The following is a 15,212-nucleotide window of genomic DNA, read 5'->3' as shown; positions in this document are numbered from 1 at the left end:
CTATCCACTCTTTCGTTTGCATTTGACAGTGGAATTCCCACTGCACTATTAATGTTATCACCCTTGCTTTTAATGTCACCGAAGGTTGTTTCGACTTTCCTGTATGCTGAGTCAGTACTACCGACAATCATTTCTTTTTCGATTTCTTCACGTTTTTCATGCAGCCATTTCGTCTTAACTTGCCTGCTCTTCCTATTTATTTCATTCCTCATCATTACTGACCATGTTTTGCAAGGAGACCGACAAAAAATGTGAAGAAATTACAAATGAAGCAAATGTGTGTTTGATGTTCAGAATCTTAACTGAGAAACTACAGAAAAGAAAAGTCACTGCAAAGTGGCTTCCTTATCATCTGAGTGAAGAGTAAAAAGCAAACTGCACAAGAATCACACAATTGCTTCTATGCTATGAGACAGAGGAAGATCAGTTGTTAAATTGGACAGTTGCCAGGGATGAAAACAGGATCTGAGACTTTGAGCAAGAATTGAAAACATTCTGATTCTCTTCAGCCCAAAAAATGCCATCACCATCAGTGAAAGACAAGATGGTGATAACTGTGATATACAACGAGAATAGAGTGATAGCAACAGATAAAGTGTCCCAGGGCACCACTGTAACGGAGTAATACTATGTGGATTTTCTGTGAAATGTTTTGCACCACAAGGTCCTACACTTTCCAGTTGGAGTGCTGATTCTTCATTACCACACACAATTGTGTGTTGCTTAGGAAATATGCACAGTTTCACAGAATTATGGATGAGAAAACCTTCCCCATCCATCCTACAGTCCTGAAATGGCCCAACTAGACCTTGATTTGTTTCCAAACTCAAGAAACCACTCCAAGGGAAATTTATCAAATGACTGAAGAGGCTTCTGATGCAGTGACCAACACAATCAAAGATATCAATGAACATGCATCCTAATGGGAATAAAAGACATGCTGAAATGATGAGACGCTATTAATCAGAACATTGGAGATTACACTGAAGACCTGTAAAGTCATTTTGAGAAATTAAAAAAAAAAAAAAAAATTTAAAAAAAATTTAATCATAATCTTACATTGTGCAGAATTTTTGAAATGACCCTCTTTACATGAACAAAACATTGCTTACGGCTATTCACTTGTCCTTCCAAAATCTGTGTTTCCTTCCACCTGGACCTAAGTTAGCAGACACTTTTCCACTCTACTAATAAAAATTTGACACATATTTGCATTGAGTATTTTGAGTTTATTGTTTTTACACTCTTGTTTCAGTAGTTCATGATATGGAAACACTCACTGCATATCTGGCAAGTAGATACGATAGGAACGTGGTAGAGATAAGCTTGCTCTTGTGCTGGGCAGGGGGAGCTGCATGCTCACAATTAAGTGAGTTGGGAAGGAGACAGAACGGCGGAAGAGGGTGAACATAGAGAGGAAGATGTGAATGGACAATGTGTAGACTGGTGGCGGTGGGGGGGGGGCATATGGACAGAGGTGGAGGTCAGTGTGAGACAAGGTCTAGCTCAGATTGGAGTTGAGTCCTGTAAGACTGTGGGGTTGACAGATGTGTTGCGAGGTGCAATTCTCCTGGCGTAAATCTCTCTCAGCCCTTGACCTGCCCCTCCACCCCCACCCTTCCTCACACCCCAAACGTTACTTCTCTACATTCTCACCCTCCTCTCTCTCTCTCTCTCTCTCTCTCTCTCTCTCTCTCTCTCTCTCTCTCTCCCCTCCCTCCCTGTTTCTAAATCATCCTTACAATCCACTCCTCCACTCCACTGTACACAGTGTGATACATACAACTCCTTAGCTGCTCCAGGGTTGACTTACTGATGCCACATTCCTATTCCATCCACTTGCTGTGTCTCCCTTCACGTTGCCAGCCACCCTTTCCTCTCTCCGTGACACCTTTCTTCCCACTCAACCCAACACAATCCCTCACCTTAGTTGAGCTACAACGCCAGTATAATGTAGTAGCTTGGAGTTGCATAGCATGAAAATTCAAAGCTGCATGTAAGATAGTTTCTTAAGCAGAAAATGTGTGAAAAAATATTTACCTGTTTTTATGAGTAACTCCCAGGTCATAGGAACCTCTAAAATTCTGTATGTAAAATTTACTATCTTAAAAAATATCAAACTAGGTTTTGACATGGCAGGTAAGACCATTTGTTTATGAGCAACAAAATTCTTGCAGTCATTGTTCATGTGCTTGAAAGTTAAAAACAAGGATAAGTGAAACAAACAGAATTCACAAACAAGTTTCTTTTCTACACTTGTATTTAATATTTTATCATATGATTTTTGGATTGCTGTTGCTTGTTATAAACCAACTCTTGTGCTAACATAAACAAATGTATACCAGCATGGAGGTGAGTGCCACACTATAGCAACAATACATTTCACTAAATTCTTTACACTTAATGAACTATGAACAAATATTATAGTTTAAGTAGTACGAGAGGTACTACAAATATTGTACAAATGACTCTGCACACAATATTTCTCAGTACTTTGGGATACCTACATGCGATTATCTTTCCAGTCAGCTAGTTCAAGTTCTAGAAAGCCATCATTTTGTATTGTGTACATATTTGGAACAACACCTCCCAACATATGGAAATGACCACAGAGGTACGCCACAGATTGAGGTGGTCCACCAATCAATGCTCGTGCACCTGGCGATGGTGCTAAAATGCAGGATGTTGGATAGTGACCAAACCATATCACCGCATCACTAGTAGCGGATGCTTCCTCTGCCAAACCCTGTTGCAGTAGGATGTGAAATGAGAAATATGTAAAGATATGATCAGAAAGTTTCCTGAAATTAAAAATGTAATGCCAATCTACCACTTTAAATTCTTTTCTGACTATTAATAACAAACATGCAATACATATAATATTATTTCAATACAGATGTAGCACCCCAGTTAATTTTATATGCCATTAATGTTTCCATAAACACATGAGTTTTTCAGATAGCTGTTCTGAAAGATCTTTTACTCACAATACTTGAAACGAAGAATGAAAAATGGTTCTGATCCAAAATGAAACAGTTATACGTTTAAAATGCAATTTTACAAAAAAACCACAGCTAACCTTAACATGTGATATCTCCTCGGCAGACAGCACACCGATGAAGTTGAAAGGACGTCGGGGACCAGGATCGAGGCATGCATCCATTGCAATAAATGAATATGTCTCTCCGTTGTGCCTCAGTCGGTATAAGTAAGACTTTGGGTGTGCTGGTCCTTGTACTGAATAGTTCCGATAGTAATTTCTAGCTGACTGTATGCCTGGGACATTAAAATTATCTGTAACAGATGTATATTATTTGAAATATGAAACTCATAGCTCTGAAAGAACTATACTGAGGTGACTATTTAAGTAACAGACGTAGTTGATGTATGTAACATTCTTAAGTGAAATGTGGCAAATATGTTAAGTGCTCTGAAATTAGGCCCAGATCTCTTCATTAAAACAAATAAATAAAATAAGAAACAAAAGCATTCCACAATCAAGCTCACAGGATTGCACAACGTTGACCAGACACTTTGTCATCCTCTGTCATATGAAGTCATTTTCAGGTTACCTTCCATTCAGAAAGCTGTTGCACTTAGTGCTATATTGACTTGTACATTATAGATTGCAGCGATAAGTCGTCCTTTTTAAATTTTATTGTGCAGATCTAGATTTCGGCTAGAGGCTAGCTGAAATCTAGATCTGCACAATAAAATTTAAAAAGGACAACTGACTGCTCCAATCTATAATTTACAAGTGAAGTAATTTTGATGCAATATTGGGGGAGGGGGGGAGGCGGGAGGGGCAAGGGGGGGCTTTCTCAGCAAATGTTGGCTTTCTAGACCTCAGAGCCACTAGTTCTCATTCAAGCAGCTCCTCAATCAGGATCACAAAGCTGAGTAGACCCTGTTCCAGTCCTCCCATCAAGGAAAAATGCCTGGCATTACCAGGAATCAAACCTGGGTCCTCTGTATGGTTGTACATCACACTGACTAATCAAGTATGAGGCAGACCTTTATACAACACATACGCTTAAAAATAATAGTAATAATTCATGGTGTGAACTACTTTGCAATTTCATTATGCTTCTAGTGGGCCAAAATCAAGATAGGAAAATGTACACAAGACGGACATCCATCACCATTTAATTGGCGAAACATTAGTAAATTGCATTTGGGCATGAATAGTTCACTAAAACTACACTACTTCCCCACGAATTAAAAACAAATATGAAGAAGCCAGTGTATATGGAGATAGCAAAAAGAATGGTTAAAAATAAGAAGTCTCTCTGAATGAGAGAAAGACATAAACCAGTGGGGCATGAAACTAAACACCACTATACAGGAGCAGTGAATTTATTCTGATTCCAAATTAGACAACACTCGCAAATGGCTGAGTCACGCTGCAGGTTCACAGTGATTTTGTGACTGTGAAATCTTCTCAATAAATGGCTAAGATTACGACTGAGGAGGAATCAGTTAATTTGGCCACTAATGTTATTCATATTTCTCTAAAGAAAACTGAAAAGGAAAATACAGAAAATGTCGCTTTCGGCTAGAAGGAAGCTGAGTCACTTCAAATTGGTTCGAGAACTCTTACTCACACCTGCTGATCGGCGAAAGTATTTACAAATGGATGTGAATAAGTACATTACATTGCTCCAAACTGCCACCCCTAATCATCAGGGCAAAGGATACAAATACAAGATAAGCCATTACCCTACTTGAGAGACAGACTGCCACATTTTGGTAGATCACACATGGATGTACCTATGATGAACTGAAATTCCCTACAGGTATTTCACCTCAGGTTTTTATCAGATAATTCCTGACAGCTGCCAATTGATTCTGTGTTGTTTACAACACCATATAAATGTAGGCATATATCGAAAAACCTGCAATAAAACTTTAAATTATTTAAATATTAAAAAAGGTTTGCAAGAAATTATTAAGAAATCATAAACAATATATATAAAATGTTCTTGCTTCTCACAATTATTCCTTTCAATCATTATTGTTGCTAACTGAACTGACAGAAATGTAAACTGCTGCCACAGCTGTTTTCTCATTTGTAGTTGACAGAGCAGTAATGGTATGCTCAGTAACTGTGCATTGCTTAAGTTAAGAGTTTGTGTCACTAAAGCTGTTTGCCAACAGAATCATGTAGTAATTTTTGTTTATCCACATACGGTGTGGGGACGGAGATAGGTTGTTTTATTCCTCTGGCTATTTTTCTGACACTTGGTTTGTTTACACTTGAGGTTATTTGAAAGTTGTTGACCTGTACAAGAAGGAATGGGTGTTGACTATGCTCACCAGATCATCATCGAATGGGTCAATCTCAGAAAACAAGAATAAAAGTAAAATATCACCCATAATAAAGTGTGTTTCAAAAAATTCATACAGTTTCATAAGACTACAGAATTTACATTAACAAGGATAGAAATTTGGAGTAAATTTTAACTTACGACCACAACTAAATGCTTACATCGGCAGCAGTTGTTAAGTTGCCTTCCATTTTACTGCCATTAGAGATCTACATGGTGCAGCTGGATCACTATTTCTTAGCCCAATGTGCACTGAAGTGGGATAATGACAACAGCACAAGAAAATGAGAGTTGCATTCTCCATGTCAACAAGTGCAATTCAGTTACAACTGTGTGCTGCAATTTTTCCTCCAGAGATCAAAGTATTTGATAACAGCAACAGTAGTTTATAGACACTGGTTGCTTTTATATGAGGAATTTTACAGGTTTCCCAAATATGCTTGTTCAAGAAACAGAGCACATTCAATGAAGTTTTAGTCATCGTGCCAGCCAAGAGAGAGTCATCCCTCACATGTCTATCTGGTGTGTTTTCAGGCAATGTTTTTATTTCTAACCATACAAGATTCAACGGCTACAAGTCCTTAATGATGGTGATAAAAATAAGTGCAGTTTTGCACATGCATTCTGGGTGTGGAGATAGGACATAACAATTGCCTTTAATTTTTGGTGTTCACTGATATGGCTATGTTTCATTAAAGTGGAAAAGTGAACAGCCACAAACTAAACTCAGACTATGGGGAACGCAACACCCATATACCACAGTTGAGCACGAGAGAGACTTTCCATAGCTTCATGTGTTCAGAGCCATTTTTTGAGAAAATATTTATGGCCTTTTCTTTTGTGGAGAAGAAACAGTTACATGAATAGCGTACCAAGTAAAGTTGTAGATCTGGCTTCTTCCACAATGGCAAGATGATGCAAAAAATTTCATTTTTCAACACGATTATGTACCATCGCACTGATACCTGCATGCAAACACATCTTAACAATTAAGTCCTTCAGTGCTGGATCAGCTATAAGAGGCCTAAAGACCTCTTACTCCAACATAGGCCTCTAAGACTGTCTGATATGATGGCAAGGTTTTTCTTTTAAGAATTCACCTACGTGCCTCCCCTTCTGACAATCTTTGGTGGACTGCAATGGAACATAACAGCAGCAGTGAATGCAGTAACTTCACGCTTGTACAAGTAAGGGACAAGTTTTACTACAATATCTGGATGACTGTTATGCTCATTGAGTGTTTGTGGAAGATAAATCAAAACATTGACCCTAAATGAAAAAAAGTATTCCAAAGATTATATGTGCATGCATTTAAAAGATGTACCTTCACAAAACTGGAAGGTTCCTTTATAAGTAGAAACTCTGTAGTCCTGTGCATAAGTTAAAATCCACATCAAGTTTCTATTTTCATTCTTGTGCAATACATACTCTTAGGGAAACTAATGAATCTTTTTGAAATGCCAGGTATATAAAATGTCTTCATTATTAATAGGCAGGCAGCTGTACTGTTACTTTAGGAGAAAGTAATTTAACAACTGAACACACTAGCGATCTAGCAGCCCTTAATTCACTGTGTGCTGGGAAACTCAGATGGATTTGTGAGGCTTGGTAATGTGGATTTTGGACGTACAAAAAAATCCAATTGGACCAGACATGCTATGCCACTCCATCCAAGTTTCCGTACACACAGTGAGTACTGTCTCAGTTTTAGGCCATTTGGGCTTGCTTGTGTAGAAAGAATGCAAAGAACACTATATAGATGCTACAGACATAAATGATGAGCGTTAAAGACAGAGGGCAAGAAAGCTAACTGAATAACAACACACATACTTGAAACCAAAGTGGAAATGTAACTACGCAAGCAGATGTGAGTTTAAGCAATAAGTAATAAAATGGTTTCCATAAATTACAGAAAAATCACAAAAACTGCAACAGCTTAGGAAAACATTTGGCAATAGGTTTTATTGTGATAGAGCTGCAGAAACCTATCACATGAAAATCAGTGCTACTGTGATAAATTTGTGTTCTCTGTACACGGCAGATATCTGCAATTTGGAAGATCATGCAGAGTGAGGGAAGGCAGTCTGACTTGATTTGGATTGAATTTTCTGGGTGGTGTGTGATGGTAGTGCACTGCAAATAAGAGTGTGATCGGACTGCATTGGCCAAATGTTTAAACATTCATCCTCAGTCTGAAGACACATTTGGTGCAGTTCTCCTCACTAGTCTATCCTGTGCAAGCTTCTACATCTGTACATGACTACTGCAACCAAATCCAGTAGAACCTGTTTAGTGCTGTGAAGCATTGGTCTTCTTTTACAGTTTTTGTCCCCCACATTTCCCTCTATTACCAAATTAACTATTTTTCTATTCCTCACAGTGTGCCCCAGCAACCTACAATTTTTTTTAGTCCAGTTGCCACAAAAAAAGCTTTAGCTTCACTGGCAGAAATATTGTCACAGGCAGATTTTACAGTTTTTATTTCTTCTCTCTGAACTTGCCTTGTGCAAAAGGTTTGCCAAAAGTATGTATGTATGTAAGGTGGCAACCTCATGTGAAGTTTCATCTGCTCAGTTCAGGAGCATGCTGAACTACATACCAACTGAAGTGAGATTTTATCTTGTAAAGTGATGGCAGGTATGCTTTGATTTGAGAAGAAGCCAGTACCAATCATCATCCATTAGTCAGGATGATAATGCCTGCAGAAGAGGCAGTGTCTGTGTGTGGCATTGTATGTTCGAATGGATGCAGGCCTTCATATCCCTCTGCACAGAACTGTGGCTACACATATCTAGATTGATGACACACTTTATGTATATGGTCATCCTTATGCTAATGGAACAGGTGATGACCTTGTCCCGGAAGATGATGAAAATTGCAAGTACAGGACTCATTTAAGACTGCATTAAATACTGCACCACATTGCTGACAACTAACCAATACACAATCATACAGAGTATCTTGACAGATATGATAGGCTTGATGAACGATTGAGTAATAGAACCCAGCATGTTATATAGGATGGCAAATGTTGGAACAGAAATAAAAGTATCACTGAGTGTGTGTAAAAGAAGCACAATAGGAATTCCACAGCTCTCAATATACAGGGTGAGCACGAAGTCTTGCCCTGATTATAAAAATTTATAACAGAATAACCGTTTGACATAATAATTTACATTTTATGCCGTTACAAGGGTTAGTGTTATTAGTTTTTTAAGACCTCTTACGTTAGTAAGACATGTGCTGCCTTGGTAGCTCAGAGAAAGTCGAGGCGGTATTCCAGTTCCTGCCAGGTGTTTCGTAACATGTGTTCTGTCACAGTACACACAGCAGCTTGTATCCTAGCCTTCAGTTCGTCGACATCAGCAACTAGTGTGATGAAGACTCTGTGCTTGATACAGCCCAGAAAAAAAGTCAAGGGGCATAATGTCTGGAGAGCAGGGTGGCCAGGGTGTTGAACCGTTCCTTCCAATCCACCGATCTGGACATTACTCCCCTCTCCAGACATTACGTCCCTTGACTCTTTTTCTGGGGCTATATCAAGGACAAAGTCTTCACCACACCAGTTGCTGACATCGACAAACTGAAGGCTAGGATACAAGCTGCTGTGGATACTGTGACAGAACAAATGTTATGAAACACCTGGCAGGAACTGGAATACTGCCTCGACATTCTCTGAGCTATCAAGGGAGCACAAGTTGAGGTTTACTAACATAAGTGTTCTTTAAAAAAGTGGTAACACTATTCATGTAATGGCATCAAATGTAAATTATTATGTCAAACGGTTATTCTGTAATAAATTGTTATAATCAGGGCAAGACTTAGTGCTCACCGTGTATATAAATGTTGTATCAGATAAAATCAGCAGCACTGCAAGACTATTCACTGAACATGTTGTTATTTGCAGGAAAGTATCATTGTCATACGACTGTATGGAAATGCAGAAAGTCTTTGACCAAAATTTCCACTCTGTGTAATGATTGGCAGTTGTCTTTATATGTGAATAAATGCAAGACAATGCAGTAAGAGAAAGAACCCTGACAGTACAGACTTAAATTTGTCAGAAGAGTGCAGTGTATCTGTAAAGAAAACTGCATACAAGCCACTAGTGCGACCAAGACCTTATCAAGTAAGCACAATAATAGACATTGAACAAATTGAGAGATGCGCAACAAAGATCTTAAAATGGTGGTATAGCCCCTATGAAACGGTGAGAGAAATGTACGGGGAACATAAATGTGAACCCTTGGAAGAAAGATGGCTTGATTCTCACAAACCCTGTTGGATAAGTACTTGGACTTGACACAGACTGTGCACTCTTTCTGTTGTCATCACTATATATCTTAGCTACGGGATGGTGAGAATAAGATAAGAGAGATTAGGGCATGTACAGAAGCACACTGTATTGGTACCAGCTGATGTTACCATGGAAACATAGTAGCTGCTGCAACATTACTATTAACCACTGTGGTGCCACTACTCAGATGGCGCTGATCCTCAAGCACACATTCTGATGGGAACATGCCAGACTTGCCATATAACCCAGTCCAAAGCCAGACTAAGCCAGTTTTGTTTTAGGGTTCAAGAACAACTAAGATCACACCAACCCATGTCAGAACCTTAGAACACTAATGCAGAAAAGGAGCCCAACTGATGGAAGGAAAGAGAGCTAAGAACAAGGACTTCCTCATGGAGAAAAGCCCACAAAATATGCCATAAAGACAATGGAGGTCTCGAACTAAAGATTAAACGTCTTTTGTCATATTGCTATACTGCATAAAAAGTGAAATGCAATCGACACCCTGTGTGTCATTTGCTAAAATGGGCGATAACTCAGACGGCAAACATATATTAGATTATAAGTGGTAAAAAAGGGCATTCAGTCAGGAAATGGTGAACCATCAAAGATTGATGACAATGAGCACAAAACGGTGGGAATCACCACTTAACAAATGGTGACGGCTAAAACGACAGTGTCCAATACGCAACCTAGCTAAAATGATCTCCTCGTGGCGAGAGGGCCAAGAGGTGGTTGGCCAGGTCGCTGGAGAGGTATAAATCCCTGGAGTTTGTTCCCATGAAGGGAAGAGCAGTGGTGTTGCCAAAGTGATGCCACCTGCTGACAGACGGCAACATGGAGACCATTGGAAGAAATGGAAGAACTAACAGGCTGAGGCAGGAGGACTGCAGCCTCGGCAGCAGCGTCAGCATCCTTGTTTCTTGTCAGACCAACATGAGCAGGAACTCATATAAACATTACAGTGGCTCTCTCAAGAGTGAGCTAGTGGAAGATTTCTTGGACCTGTTGCTCTAAGGGATGGATGGTGTACAGCACACAGAGACTCTGAAGGGCATTAAGAGACTCAGAGCAGATGACACATTTGAAAAGCCTGTGTCGCTGGATGTACTGGGTGGCCTTATAGAAGGTGAAGAGCTCTGCTGTAAATACTGAGCAGTGTTCTGGAAGCCAATACCGAAAATCATCAGTGCCAATGAAACACCCAACACCATGGTCAGTCTGAGAATCATCAGTGTACACAAGCGTGCTATTGCTAAGTTCTGTGCGAAGATCAAGAGTAGTTTCCTTAGGAGGTGAATGAAGTCCAAGGTGAACACGGGCCACTGACGCATGAAGCCAAGATGGTGAAAGGTTCACACTCATTGGTAAAGTGGCAGGTAGTGTGAAGTTAAGCTGCCGGAACAAGAGCTGAAGGCAACTCCTGGAGGTAGCAGAGAAGAGGGACGCAGTCCATTCTGGCGGTCCAAGGAATCATTGAAGACAGAGGCATAGGATGGGTGGCCAGGTATGGCAGACAAACGGCATGAGTATACACTGAGGATAACATCACACCAGTATGACAACAGTAGTTCAGCAGCTTCTGCATAGAGACTCTCAACTGGGCTACTGTAAAACGCACCAGTTGCGAAACGAATGCCACGGTGGTGGATTGTATTTAGATGGCATAAGGAGGACAGACACACAGATGCATAAATGAAACACAGCATAGTCCAGTTTCGAATGGCCAAGGGATCGGTACAATCAGAGGTGGGTGGTGCAATCTGTTCCCCAGGAAGTACTGCTTAGGACACGTGGGACACTGAGGGCCCGGGTCCAGCAGGCAGCCAGGTAAGACACATTCGAGAACCAAATATTCGAGTAGTCCCACAATAATCTGTGCGAATAGCTAAATTAATTAGTGCAGTATATTCTTTTTCCTCTACAGGATTGCTTAGTGGTTTTAGATTAAAGTGTTGTACATAAAGAACAAAACCCATTCTTTCTCAAATTCCATGGATACTGTGAAGTATCTGATAGGTCATTATACAAATGATTGGTTTTGGTTTATCTCTATTAAATGTGTTGCCTGCCTGCTGTATTCTCATTAGGTAGGCCTGCTTAAGATCAGCTGTCAACACAATGTCTTGGATCCTCACATAATTTTGAGCACTGCCAACAAACCAATCTAACATGTAAATAGCAGCACCTACCCTATTCTTAAGTTTTACTTAATTACAATTGGCTTCTTACATACATTTAAATACACAAATTTCATTTTTATCTTCTTATTTGTAACTTATACAGCTGATATTAATAACTAGTCATTTTCAAGGGAATTAAATAGCAGCTTAGCCTTTATGAACTACATGGAGCAATTCCTGACAAATCGAACATCAACCAGTGGCAGAATACCACCTCACTATTAAGGCAAGAAAAGAAGTGTGTAAGGTAAACAGTGAACAACTACAGTTCAGAGTCTAGCAATGGAAAAATAAGTGTTAAACCATACCGTATTGTTAGGAACTGTTCTCATACCATGAGAAAGAAGCTAAAAAACAACTTTAAAATGTGACATTATATACTGACTCTCTGATGACTACTACACCAAATGCAAAGTGATGGTCAAAAAACATACGTGCACCAAGACCGAAGGAACATCATAAGCCAGATAACTGCTTATTAAAACTGGTTAAGTTCGTTGTGCTGAGAAGCAGCATGCAGCAAACACAGATAGGCAAGGAATTCAATACGAGTAGATACGCTATTTAGGCATCTGGAACTAAGAGTCAAATGATATAGAAATCTATAAACCAACCATGATTGCCTCTGATATCTAACCACACCGTCTTTTCGTTTATTTTAGTTTCATCTAAAACATTTTTGTATACCATCCATTCCTTTACATACTGGCGTGATCCCATGTTGTCTTCCGATTTGGCATCTGTTAGATCACCTTCAACAAAAATCATTCGTAAAAGTCTAGATACGAAGCGAAGTCCCAACTACATGTCGCCATTAACTATACAAACCTGATGCCAATACAACTGATGGCCTAATGGCATCAACTGTAATATCACAAAACTCTTTAAATTCCGTGACCCGCGTCTCATCGTGGAAAATACTAATGTGTATGTCTGACACCTGTAATCGTCAAAGTCATTGACCTTCTCAGTTAAAATTAAGAAAGTAAATTACTTTCCCATATTAACGTTCCTAATACAGACCTGCAAAAACCACATCAAATTTTCGGACGAGTTCCCTATTATTACAGTGTCAGTATCCGTGCCACCTCTTTCCTTGTCTTTCAGCCGCCTGGACTTGAATGAGAATTTGTTGTTTTCGAGAACTTGGTCAATATCTACAGTTATGACACTAACAAGATTAGAAAGGAATATAGAAAAAATTAGGACCATTACAACTGCCACTAAAGCTTTCCGTAACACGGGCATGTTTCCTTGTGAGTTCTGAGTTTCCTACGTATTCTATGTTTTATTTACAACAGTATACACAGAAACTGAAACAATCTCCGTCACCATCAGGTTGACCAACACCTGTATAGTATATACGAATGATACCGAGCATGTCCGCAGTCTTAATGTTGTCATCCTGCAAGTAGTTGTTTTGTTTCATTTATCGTAGGTAGATTTTCTATGAAATTATGCTTGGCTTAAGATATCTTGAATTTCGTGGTAGTGATATGATATTGTGTCTAAGTGTTTGCTAATGTGTCAGTAATTAATCTGTCAATACTTGTGTCATTATTTAAAATTATCAGTACAAACCTCACAACCACGACTTCAATACTTCTGAAAGAAAAGCCTTACACGCTTACACATGTTGGTTAACCTGAGTGTTTGTAGCATTAGCATTTAACGAGTTGGCGCGATTATGGGTGAAAACAAGTGTGATTTTTCTCACGCAGTATTCGTAAACAATCCGATTCAGTTCCGGTCTTACGTCCATAAATATGTGGAAGTGGAAACCATAGAAGGCGACTTACATAAAGGAACACTGTATACCATTGATCCTGTTTCCGAGAGGTATGATAACTCCAGTTACTTTTCGTTGTAATTATTATCTATGTTGAAAGTAATCTCAGTTTTATTTCCTTCAGCGTTGTTCTCGTAAATAAAAATGAAGACAAACTGAGTATGGATATCATAATGGGACATGCTGTGAAGTCTTTGCAAATGAAAAAAAGTTGTGAGGAAGCACCAGTTGACGTGTTCTTAAAGAAGCATGAAGAAATGCCATCAGGTGAAATCGAGCGACGTAAGGGAAGATTGGCAGGTTGGTTAAAAAAGAACAGGACACCAGTAGAAGAAGACGGCCAGATTTTACGAATTGGGAGTGTTGTAGAAATACACCCACCGTACGGAGTGGATAACTGTTTAAGCAGTAATGAAATTATATTGGACCGCATACAGAAACTGATGTTATCTATGCCAGATAATTACGATCTGGGAACATGAACGCTCTTTTTAGTATGAACAGCGAAACAGGTGTAAAAGATGAGATGTTGTCATTAAATTATTTTTACTGTAGACTGTGAAAGAATTTTAAAATATGCGTTTATTCAATGTTCTAATGTCTCAAGTTTTGAAGTAACTTCACTGGGATGCATTACTTGTAGCCCCAGTGTGGTCCTTGATATTACTGTACGCATGCTATTAGAAAACTCTGAAGATGCTCAGCCATTGTAACGTGTTGGCAATTACTCTTTGGTTAATACTCATAGTGAATACATACAATTTGGATTGTGCAAGGTTAACATGTTGATTGCCATATGCGTAGTGATGAATGTTTCATTTGCAAGCCACTGCACCTAGTGTAAGGTCTGCTGGCAGCATTGTGGCAGTGGACTTGTGAAGTTAATTTGCTGTAGAGCTTCTTGTTACTGTAGATATTGAACTACTAAGTATTTATTTTGTGTTTCCTCTTACTACTTGTGTGTCCTTGTGGGTTGACGATAATTTAATAACTGTACCTCCTTTTTTCTTGATTGTTGACTAACTTTCAAGGTAAAAAGAATATACTGTTGGTTGTTCAAAATGTATCAGATTTGGTTATGCTATTGTGATACACGTAATTTTCTTTTGTAGAGCAAATGTTCTGTATGGTGAAATAGAAGCTGCTGTTTTCTAGCAAATGGCTTTGTTTTACCCTATATCTTATCGGGTAGATTGGTGTGCAACTGCTAAGAGTATACTTTACATCTCACGTGTGCTTGTAGCAGTTTGACTGACTTGATTAATAATAATAAAAAATTAATACAGTAAAAGCCTTCACAGCCAGTGCTTACTTCTATTCAAACTTCCAGCCTGTGTGGTGTGGTCAGTGTAAAAACTATTTGTTGTTGTTACTGTTATTGTCGTCTTCAGTCCAAAGACTAGTTTGATGCAGCTTTTCATGGTACTGTATCTTTTGCAAGGCTCTTCATCTGTGAAAAACTACAACAACCTACATCCTTCTGAATCTGATTACTATATTCATCTGTTAGTCTCTATGATTTTTTACACCCACACTTCCCTCCAATACTAACTTGACAATCCCTCGGTGTCTTGGAATGTATCCTATCAACCGATGCCTTCTTTTAGTTAAGTTGT

At 39.1% G+C, this 15,212-nt stretch overlaps 2 protein-coding genes across 8 annotated transcripts in view; one reads left to right on the top strand and one right to left on the bottom strand.

Annotated features, from left to right (window-relative positions):
* LOC124802416 (transmembrane protein 62-like) overlaps positions 1 to 13,132 on the bottom strand; it is an 84,768-nt gene extending 71,636 nt beyond the window's left edge. For 4 of the 5 annotated variants that reach the window (XM_047263178.1, XM_047263180.1, XM_047263177.1 and 1 more), the window contains exons 1-5: positions 12,831 to 13,132; positions 12,636 to 12,747; positions 12,422 to 12,559; positions 3,080 to 3,294; positions 2,508 to 2,746 (exon numbers count right to left, since the gene is read on the bottom strand). In XM_047263178.1, coding sequence (XP_047119134.1) covers positions 2,508 to 2,746; positions 3,080 to 3,294; positions 12,422 to 12,559; positions 12,636 to 12,747; positions 12,831 to 13,055 — 929 coding nt within the window. In that variant the 5' untranslated portion in view covers positions 13,056 to 13,132. The remainder of the gene's footprint in view (positions 1 to 2,507; positions 2,747 to 3,079; positions 3,295 to 12,421; positions 12,560 to 12,635; positions 12,748 to 12,830) is intronic. The other variant, XM_047263181.1, reaches the window with a different exon arrangement.
* Positions 13,133 to 13,257: 125 nt separating this feature from the next.
* On the top strand, positions 13,258 to 14,750 carry LOC124802415 (gem-associated protein 6-like). Of its 3 annotated transcripts, none has more exons than XM_047263174.1 (3): positions 13,258 to 13,295; positions 13,529 to 13,646; positions 13,721 to 14,750. In XM_047263174.1, the coding sequence occupies exons 1-3, from the start codon at positions 13,265 to 13,267 to the stop codon at positions 14,076 to 14,078; spliced, it is 507 nt and encodes a 168-aa protein (XP_047119130.1). In that variant the 5' UTR covers positions 13,258 to 13,264; the 3' UTR covers positions 14,079 to 14,750. The 3 variants fall into 3 exon arrangements, with proteins under 3 accessions (XP_047119130.1, XP_047119129.1, XP_047119131.1); XM_047263175.1 differs by lacking the exon at positions 13,258 to 13,295 and adding an exon at positions 13,315 to 13,333; XM_047263173.1 differs by lacking the exon at positions 13,258 to 13,295 and having other exon boundaries at positions 13,302 to 13,646.
* The last annotated feature ends 462 nt before the right edge of the window (positions 14,751 to 15,212 follow it).

Source organism: Schistocerca piceifrons, chromosome 6 (assembly GCF_021461385.2).
Source record: "Schistocerca piceifrons isolate TAMUIC-IGC-003096 chromosome 6, iqSchPice1.1, whole genome shotgun sequence".
NCBI classification, from domain to species: domain Eukaryota; kingdom Metazoa; phylum Arthropoda; class Insecta; order Orthoptera; family Acrididae; genus Schistocerca; species Schistocerca piceifrons.
Note: the sequence above shows the minus strand (reverse complement) of the source record. Positions and strands in the feature narration are given on the sequence as shown.